Source organism: Leopardus geoffroyi, chromosome C3, assembly GCF_018350155.1.
Source record: "Leopardus geoffroyi isolate Oge1 chromosome C3, O.geoffroyi_Oge1_pat1.0, whole genome shotgun sequence".
NCBI lineage: Eukaryota > Metazoa > Chordata > Mammalia > Carnivora > Felidae > Leopardus > Leopardus geoffroyi.
In genome coordinates, this window is record NC_059338.1 from 33,992,890 (window position 1) to 34,002,440 (window position 9,551).

The window sequence follows — 9,551 nt, forward strand, 5'->3', positions numbered from 1 at the left end:
TCCAAAGTTTGCTCTTTTATTTAGACAACTGTCTTTGTCTCTTCTAGGAACAGATATCCACAGTTGGTGGGCAAGATACAGAATCCGGGTTGGCAGGTTCATCTGTCCCGCTTAAGAATACTAAATTTATGGGGCGCCTGGGTGGCTCGGTCGGTTAAGCGTCCGACTTTGGCTCAGGTCACGATCTCGTGGTCCGTGAGTTCGAGCCCCGCGTCAGGCTCTGTGCTGACAGCTCAGAGCCTGGAGCCTGTTTCAGATTCTGTGTCTCCCTCTCTCTGACCCTCCCCTGTTCATGCTCTGTCTCTCTCTGTCTCAAAAATAAATAAACGCTAAAAAAAAAAAAATTAAAAAAAAAAAAGAATACTAAATTTAGGAAGTGATCTGAACGAATATCTAGGCAAGCCTAGATGCTTCAGGAGACCATAGTCTTAGGGTTAACAATCCAAGAAGAATAATGAATGTGCCTTCCATCATCTTGTCTTTAGTGCTTAGAAACAAAATGCTGAGCTTCTCCTGGATCCAGCATCATTCGGATATTCTGAAAGCTTAATAAATCTTCCTTTTTTTCTTAATTAATCACCCTCAACCATTTAACTTTCAGTGCATGCTTTTTCCGTGTTGCAACACAGACTAGAATAACTTCCACACTAGAATAGTTTCATAGAGGGAATCATTTGGTGTTTTTATGTATGTTAGTAAACCCAGGGGTGCCTGAGTGGGTTCAGTTGGTTAAGCGTCTGACTCTTGGTTGCATCGGGCTATGTGCTAACAGCACAGAGCCTGCTTGGGATTCTCTCTCCTCCTCTCTCTCTGCCCCTACCCCCCTCACGCTGTCTCTGTCTCTCTCAAAAATAAATAAGTAAACAACAAAAAAAAATTTTTTTTAAAGGAAAGAAAACACAGGATTAGGGAAAAGGAGTTACCATTGAAATATGGTAATTGTAATTATAATTGTAATTGTAATTATAGGGACCAAGCTCTTGAGTATTTTCACACTTGGAGACTCATATTACTCTATTCTGGTTAGACCATGTGCTATCTGGAAAGACATTTAATTTTTGAGATTAAAAAAAAATCCATTCTTCTATGGGCAATTTATACCTACTTCTGATTAAAGAAACCACTTCCCAAACAGATACCACTTCTCAGATGTTCTATTTTCTGTCATGCTATGAGTTCTAATTCCTGTGGAACCCACCACAGACACTATGCATCATGGGCTGCAGTCCCTTTTACCTTTTTGCTTTTGGTTACTTGGAGAGGAATCATGAATATATCCAGAAAGGAACTCATCATGTGCCCCATCTGGACAGCAAGAGAATCTTGGGATTACAACAGTAACGACATGCACAATTCCAGAGGGCTCTTCCATCAATCTCCAGACTCTTCTCCCCAAGAAGACAGAAAGCTTACCCTATCAGAGCTGTGCTCAGCACTTGGTCTTCTGGTCACTCCCCCAGCCCCTCCCCTTTAGTGACACGTAACTGAGACTTTGCCAAGGCTTTGACTTACGCACCATTTCAATTGTTATTTAGAGATCTTTTCTTCATATCGATTTCAAGGGTCTGGAAGCACTGAGCCCCAGTGTGGCACCTCTGAGACTGTGCTATGGCTTCCAAGTTGCAGAGCGCTTTCCCAGCACTGTGTCTCTTTGGGGTCTTGACCTTACTTCTGTGCCCTTCTGGCTTGTGTGGTGAGTACAATAGTTACGGGGAAAGGAGGGTAGTCTCTCTAAGATGTGGAGGACAAATATCTAATAAAGAACTAACTGAACATAGTCAAGTAGTGGTAGTTCGTAACCTTTTTGAGAGAGTATAATCAACTATATGCTAATAAAAATGAAGAATTTTAAAATATAAAAGAAATTATTTTAATTCAGGTGGAAGCTGTGATTATGTCTAGAATAAAAACATGTTGATATGCAAAAATCCTTGTGAGGCTGCTTTAGCAAGGAATAATCTTGAATTTTCAAATCAATGTCTTATATTTAAATACTGCAAGATGCTTAAGACGAATTTACTTTCCAAATAGGTTAATTGTGCCATCCAAAATCTTAGTTACTGACTGATTAGAAATACTTTCCATTGAAAAAGCAAAAATATTTTCTGTTGTCAGGTGGTTTGAGAGAGTTTAATGCTCAGCGAAATCATCAGTCAGAGAAAGACAAATACCATGTGATTTCACTCATGTGGAAAGAAAGAAAGAAAGAAAGAGGGAGGAAGGAAGGAATAAAGAAAAGGAAGGAAGGAAGGAAGGAGGACAAAAGAAAGGAAGAAAGAAAGAAAGAAAGAAAGAAAGAAAGAAAGAAAAGAAGGAAAGAAGAGGGAGGGAGGGAGGAAGGAAGAAAGAAAAGGAAAGAAGGAAGGAAGGAAGGAAGAAGGGAAGAAAGAAAAGAAAAGAAAGAAAGAAAGAAAGAAAGAAAGAAAGAAAGAAAAGAGACAACTAAAAAACAGACTGCTAAGTATAGAGAACAAACTGATGGTTACCAGAGGGGAGACGGATGCAGGCAATGGTTAAACAGGTGAAGGGATTAAGAGCACACTTATCATGATGAGCACTGAATAACATAGAGAACTGTTGAATCACTGTATTGTATACTTGAAACTAATATAACACTGTATGTTAACTATACTGGAATTAAAAACTAATAATAAATAAAAATTTTAGGGGCGCCTGGGTGGCGCAGTCGGTTAAGCGTCCGACTTCAGCCAGGTCACGATCTCGCGGTCCGTGAGTTCGAGCCCCGCGTCGGGCTCTGGGCTGATGGCTCAGAGCCTGGAGCCTGTTTCCGATTCTGTGTCTCCCTCTCTCTCTGCCCCTCCCCCGTTCATGCGCTGTCTCTCTCTGTCCCAAAAATAAACGTTGAAAAAAAAATATTTATAAACATATTCTCTGAAAGGATTTTCATGGCCTGAAGACTGAGGACTTGAGATGGCTTGGCTGGAAAATCCCAACCCAGAGCAAGGGCTGCATGTTCTTACTGATTTCAGAGTGTAGAAGCCATGCTTTCTTCATCACTGAGAGTGGGGGGGGAGGGGGTGGAAAGCGTGGGTTTACTAAGGAAGCATCCTTCTCTGGAGGATGACTTCTCACATCAGATGCATGAAAATTGTTGGGTGGCAGTATTAATTTTAGGTTGTAGAGTGGATGCGGGATAAAGAACCTCGTGCTCGGGGGATTTTTAGTTTTCCAGCTTCATCTCTGAGTCCCTCTCTCTTGGAGTCGGAGGTAGCAGAGGAAGGCCCCGTCAAATTTGTCAAGCCTCCCAATGATTTCTTCATGTGTCCATTTCCCTCCCCCTCTCTCTGCTGTTGCCTCCTCTCTTCCTGTTCCCTATGGCCCCAACCCTCTGAAATGGTATATAATGTCTGTCCGCTCTGACTTGAACCTCCCTTCCTTCACGGTAATAAGCTTCTGACGCCAGACTTGGCTCATTGCCTCCGTATGACGCTGCCTCGCCTATCTTATCAATGACTCAGCTTTCCCCCGTCCTTCAGGATGTATCTCCAGCTTACACCTGGAGGCCTTCCCTCCATTCTGCCAACACCTTCTCCTACAGCACTCGTTTCCGGTCCGAATCTGGCGTTTCAGTGACTAGGACAGTGGTATAACCCCGCCTGCGGCGACATCTTATCTTGCTAAGTACGTTGCGAGTATGCTTCCTTAATATTACCTGAAGAGCCTGAGGTACAAAACTCCCTCTGTATGTTTATTCATAAAAATGAAGAGCTATTCTTGATATTTCTATGGAGGTGCTTGATCTGCAGTTCAAGGAAAGCTCTATGGCAGCTGTTGACTTACACAGGCCGGTTCCTTTTCCTCGTAACAAAAACAGGACTGACTTTGGGATCCCTATGCCTATGCTTTCCGAACGCCTCAGAGTTGCAGCTTTGCGAACAGCAGAGGTAAGGGAAACAGTACTCGATCTGAGCCGAGTCTTGCCAGCAAGAGTGTTTCGGGCGTGCTGTCTCGCCCGTGTTTTTGTTGTTTCTTGGTGGAGCCTTCATCACGATGGCTGAGGATCTGCTAAGTGCAGTCCCCTGGTCGGCTTGATCCCGTATCCATCTCCAATACTGGCTGATCACTTCCTCTTTCCTGTCTCCTATATACCTGGTGACTCCTGGAGATGTTATCTACCCAGAGGCTTTCTTCCCACCTCCAGGGCTCCCTCTGCACGGGGCCTGAAGACAACACCACCAGGGCTGTCTTTTTCATGCGGCCCATTTCCAATTCACCGGAAGTATGCGTTCATCCCTTGTCCCGAATAATGTCAGGAGTACAGGCCAATCTCAAGGCAGCAGACATCTGTCCTTCTCTCTCACCAGCGGGGCCACTAGGCAGCCCACCTTTGCAGTTTCGATTTCCCAGGCAGGAGCGCGACACTAGGCCACTGTGTCTAATGTCCCTCCGAGTTGAAAAGAGATGTCTTGGGCTTTCTCAGTGCGCCCTGTCACTGCGAAGGAGAAATGCACCCACCTCATTTGACTCACCTGAGACTAATTTAAATGGCAAAAATGAAATTCCTAATCTTTTCGTGCCTTTGGTTTGGGCAAAGAAGTTAAGGGTTTTCTAACTGATTCTGAGCCACCAAGTTCATCAATTATGAGATGCCACTTGACTTTGCAAAAAATAGGAACAAAGACTTCCGTTTGATGGCCTTTACATACCCACTGATGCCACATAGAATAAGTATCCAATGATCACGGCAGAGAAAAGAAAATAACAGTATTCCAGTAAGTACCCTTGGACTTGGAGGCAAACCTTACTTCAATGTCTAAATTCGATTCCTGTTGCAAGCACTTACTAGCTGTGACCTTTGGCGGAACATCTGATCCCTCTAAGATTGTGTTTCCTTTTCTCTAGAATGGGTTTGATGATCATAGTGACTCAGCTGGTGTGAGCGTTAATTGGTATAACATATAAAATGGTTAACCCAGTGGCTAGCAAGTTGCTAAGACCTTGGCAAATCATTCCTGTTGATTTTGTCAAGGAAATAAAATACCCCTCTACAGTATAACTTAATGACTTCCTTCTATGAAACAGGAAGAGTCCCTCATTCGGAATTGTTCATTATATTTGGCTCATTGCCTTCCACCCTTCTCTTTTATCATTCAAGATTGCAAAATGTTCCCAAGCGTTGCCCATGGATTCCATAAAGACGTGAGCTCATTTTTCTCCTTTACTACTGCGGTGCAGTATAAATGCAATGAAGGTTACGTTCTGGTTGGACAGTCCAAAATCACCTGCAGAAACTCCCGCTGGTCGGCTTCGGCTCCTGAATGTAAAGGTAACCTCAATTTTACTGATGACCCTGACTAAAAAAAGTAGAGCCTCCAGGAAAGTTCTGACTGTAGCGTCTCTTCCCAGCCAGGGGAAACACTTACAAATTTTTATTTTATTTATCGACTCATTAACACATGCATATATACAATATTTTAAAAGTCTGAACCATCATCCAGCTTATCATTCTTGAAGTAACCATTGTTACCAATTGTGTATGTTTTCAGAGGTAATCTAGAGGGCCACTTTTCGCTTTTTTTTTTAATTTTTTTTTCAATGTTTATGTAGTTTTGAGAGAGAGAGAGAGACAGAGCATGAGTGGGGGACGGGCAGAGAAAGAATCCGAAGCAGGCTCCAGGCTCCGAGCTTCAGCTCAGAGCCCGATGCGGGGCTCGAACTCACAGACCACGAGATCGTGGCCTGAGTTGAAGTTGGATGTTTAGCCAACTGAGCCACCCAGGCGCCCCTGCTTTGTTTCAATGAAAGTTTTACCTGAAATGTAACATACTACAGAAAAGTGTAGCAATGTTGGGTGTGAAGGTCAACAATTATCACAATGTGAACCTGACCTTGACACACCGCATGGCTCTCTTCCCCAAAGGCGGTTGCTATGCCCATTCTACGTGTAGAAGTGCTGATGACACTGACTGCACCTTGTTCCTGTTCCCTTGATGACCTCTCTTGGGGCTATGTGTTTCAGGCCTGTTGGAGATGACTAAACATACCTTAAAAATGCCCTCCAAGGCTGGTACAGGGGGAGGCTTGCTTTGGCCTTTCACGAATCTTAGAGATAAAAGTCTTTCCTCTTCCTAAAGTCTAGATAGCACCACAAGATCTGCTTAAACGTTAGCTGTCAGTTAGGTGCTTTGAACCCTTTGATCTTACTATAGTGGCCTGTACTACAATGCCCCCTCGCTCTAAAGAAATCTGTGGACTGAAGTCCAGACTTTTTCGAGAATTGCTGTGCAGGGCCTGGATCGTCGTCTGCCTGATTCTGCCCGCCCCCTGAATTAGTAAGGTACCCTCAATAAAATTCTGTGTGAACTGTTTGGAATGGCCTGCTTTGGTTTTTTTTTTTTTTTTGGTCTCAGAGTAACTTTTCAGCCTGGGAGATACTTTACTGTCCCTCTCGCACCTTCCAACACTATTGATTAGTTTTGCCAACTTTATACAGAGGAGGTCATGCTTGTCTTTGGTGCGTGGCTTCTTTCTTCATTAGGTTTGGAAAACCATCTGTGTTCTTACACATAGTGATAGTTTATTCATTTCCGCTACTTTATAATACTATTTTGGGTGAATAGACCACACTTCATGTACTTTATAAACGTTTGAGGTTTTTCATGTTTTTGGCCATTATGAATAATACTCTTAGGAACACTTTTGTGCATGTCTCTTGGTACAAATGTGCAAACCTTTCTATTAGGAATAAACTCAGGAGTAAATTGCTATTTTGTAGAGTGTACATATATTCATGTTTAGTAGATGACGTCAAATTTTGTCCGAAAGCGGTTATAACAATTTACATTCATACATAAGTTCTAAATTCCAATTTCGATAAACATAAGTTTTAAATCCCAATTTACTTCCATTTTCCAGTATCTTCCTTGGTATTGGAAACTTTTGTGTCTTGTTGAAGAAATATTTGCTCACCACAAGGCAACAGCCTATACAACAACAAAACACAACAAAAATACTCTCCTGTGTTTATATATATATAAATATATGTATATAAATACAGGTCTTTACTGTTTCACCTTTCACACTGATATTGCCAACCTACCTGAAATTCCTATGCATCTGTGGTAGAGAGTGGGGTTCAAAGTTCGGTTTTCCCTGGTGGATCATCAATAAGCTGTGTGCCACTTATTAAACGGGCCATAGTTTCCACAACTGCTGCCTTTGACATAATTCAAGTGTCTATGTGTGTGTGGTTCTGTTTCTTGCACAGAGAGATAGCAGTTTTTAATTTGAAAGTATCAGTGAGGATTTCCCAACATTTCTGTGAGTACCTGCTTCATTTTCAATGACTGTTCTTATGGATAAATTCGAAACCTCCCCGGGGTGTCTGATATCTCCATCAGAGCCTCACACATCCCATTCATCTTCTCGTAATGAAATTGGCCTAACAGGAGATTTCTGGTTGACCACCAAGATTAGGTGTGCCTAAAAATCACACTGCAAATAGCAACACAAGGGGCTAATTTCTCACCATTGTCTTCACTTAACACAGAAAGCGGTCAAGGGTATGTGAAGAAAAATTACGTACTTAAGATCATAAGAAGAGTGAGGTTTCCAGATAGAGTAGTTTTAAAAACTCAGATTCTGGCACCACGTACTTAGGCTTATATTATAGTCACGCCACCTAAAAGCTGTGCAACCTTAGACAAGTCACATAAAGTCTCTGCACCTAGTTTTTCCTTCTAGCAAAATAGAAACAATAATAGCGTTTTACATGATTGCTTTTCCTCTCTAGTCCAATGGAGACAATCATAGTGTTTTATGTTGACGATAGTGTGTAAACTAGCATTATTCTCATTACCAATTTTATTGTCATAATCATACAACAAATGGAGACAAAGTACAACTCTCAGCATGCGGGTATAATTTACCATCCGTGTTTCTCACCCCCTCGGGATTCTTCGCTTTCATAAGATCTTACTCTGAGAATCACAGGATGATCAAAACTGTGTTTCCATTCTAGCCCTGTGTCAGAAACCAGAGATAAAGAATGGAGACCTGACTGTGCGTAAGGACCAGTACGTTGAGCCTGAAAATGTGACCGTCCGGTGTGATGATGGCTATGATATGGTTGGTTCTCCAAATCTTACCTGCTCCGGGAACGGAATGTGGTTGCCAGCAGTGCCCAAGTGTCAGTGGGTAAGTGGCACACATTTCAGGATGTCCCATCCCATTCTAAAACTGGTCATCGGTGGCAGAGCACTGTCAACCAACATGGATGAGATCTGACTTTGACCCGGACTCATTTCTGAGTTGTTGAAAATCAGCCTCAAAGCACTTGGTGAGCTCGTTAAAGCAAGTTCTAATTCTCTCATCTTTCTGGCAAGAAAAACCAAGCCCCTCGGTAGGAGGGTTCCGTAGATCCAGGTCACCCGGCCCCTCGCGCCATGTTTTCTACAACGCGTGCTATGATTTTGCCAGTTGTCCCTGAAGAAGCCTCTGGATGTCTTCTGCAGGCTTGCTCCTTCCCTGCTTCAGCAGTTATTTATTCGCCGTGGATGGGGAGGTCTGGGCGAGTGCTGGGCCCTAGGGCGAACGCCCTGCTGAGACAGAGAATCTTTTCATTTCTTCCACCAGCCCCGAGGATGGTCGCGTTACTCCCATTTTGCTGTCATCACTGCGGCCTCCTGAAGAAATCTTAATACTTTCACAGTTGGAGAGAAATCTCTGAATCTATCTTTGGATCTCTTTTAGGTAGAGCAGATGGGCTGTGAGCACGTGCTAAAAGGCAAAAAGCTCCTGGAATGCCTCCCCTCCCCGGAGGACGTGAAAATGGCCCTGGAGGTGTATAAGCTGTCGGTGGAGATTGAGCGCCTGGACAAGAGTTCGGCTTGAGGGGAATGCCGTTGAGAAACCAGTACGTCCACACCCCCCACGCCTGCCGCCTCCCTGCAAAAAAGAGAGAATTATGTACATTTTTCCATTAGCAACCCTACTAATTGTTCCTTAAGTACTGTTTACTAAAAAACAAAACAAAACAAAACAAAACAAAACAAAAAAAAACCTGTCTTAGGAGAATCTGTTGATATCCTTAGTGCCACCGATCACGTGGAGCTATGGGTCTGTCTCTTTGCTCAGCCTACGCTTCTGCTGTCCTGGATGTGATGGCATGACAGAAATAATCACCTGTCAAAAATCCCGTGTAACGAAAGCGTAACGCCCCGTACAAATCACCTCCTAATGTTTCTCTAATTAACTCTCGTCTCTATTATATGGCCTCACAAGGTGTATGTAGTCCTCAAAAATATATCCCTGTGCCTTGTGTGGGGTATCTTTACCCGCCCTCTCCACTTCGTACTCCGCCTTCAGTGCCCAGGCCAAACATCTCATTTTCCTCCAAGTCTTCTGCTTTCTTTCCCTAGTGGTTTAGCCTTGACCCAGAGAGAACTCTGGATGACGAATTTGCTGAACTTTTGTCCCAGGTAAGTTTTTCCAGGGAGAGGAACTGGGTTGTCATTGTGCAGCACCTGTCTGTTATTGGCGAAGAGCCACCCTGGCGGCCTACGAGCTCCTCGGCCACCCAGCTCTCTCTG

The 9,551-nt window shown here is 43.3% G+C and overlaps 1 protein-coding gene across 1 annotated transcript; it reads left to right on the forward strand.

Moving 5' to 3' along the window:
• Positions 1 to 1,524: 1,524 nt before the first annotated feature.
• Positions 1,525 to 9,154, forward strand: LOC123587006 (apolipoprotein R-like). Its single transcript, XM_045456727.1, has 4 exons — positions 1,525 to 1,693; positions 5,117 to 5,287; positions 7,982 to 8,157; positions 8,713 to 9,154. The coding sequence occupies exons 1-4, from the start codon at positions 1,609 to 1,611 to the stop codon at positions 8,851 to 8,853; spliced, it is 573 nt and encodes a 190-aa protein (XP_045312683.1). The 5' UTR covers positions 1,525 to 1,608; the 3' UTR covers positions 8,854 to 9,154.
• Positions 9,155 to 9,551: the final 397 nt, after the last annotated feature.

Coding starts and splice junctions, on each gene's coding strand:
- LOC123587006 (XM_045456727.1), top strand. CDS start 1,609: ATGGCTTCCAAGTTGCAGAGCGCTTTCCCAGCACTGTGTCTCTTTGGG. Junction 5,288..7,981: donor TTCGGCTCCTGAATGTAAAG/GTAACCTCAATT, acceptor TTTCCATTCTAG/CCCTGTGTCAGAAACCAGAG. Junction 8,158..8,712: donor CAGTGCCCAAGTGTCAGTGG/GTAAGTGGCACA, acceptor GATCTCTTTTAG/GTAGAGCAGATGGGCTGTGA.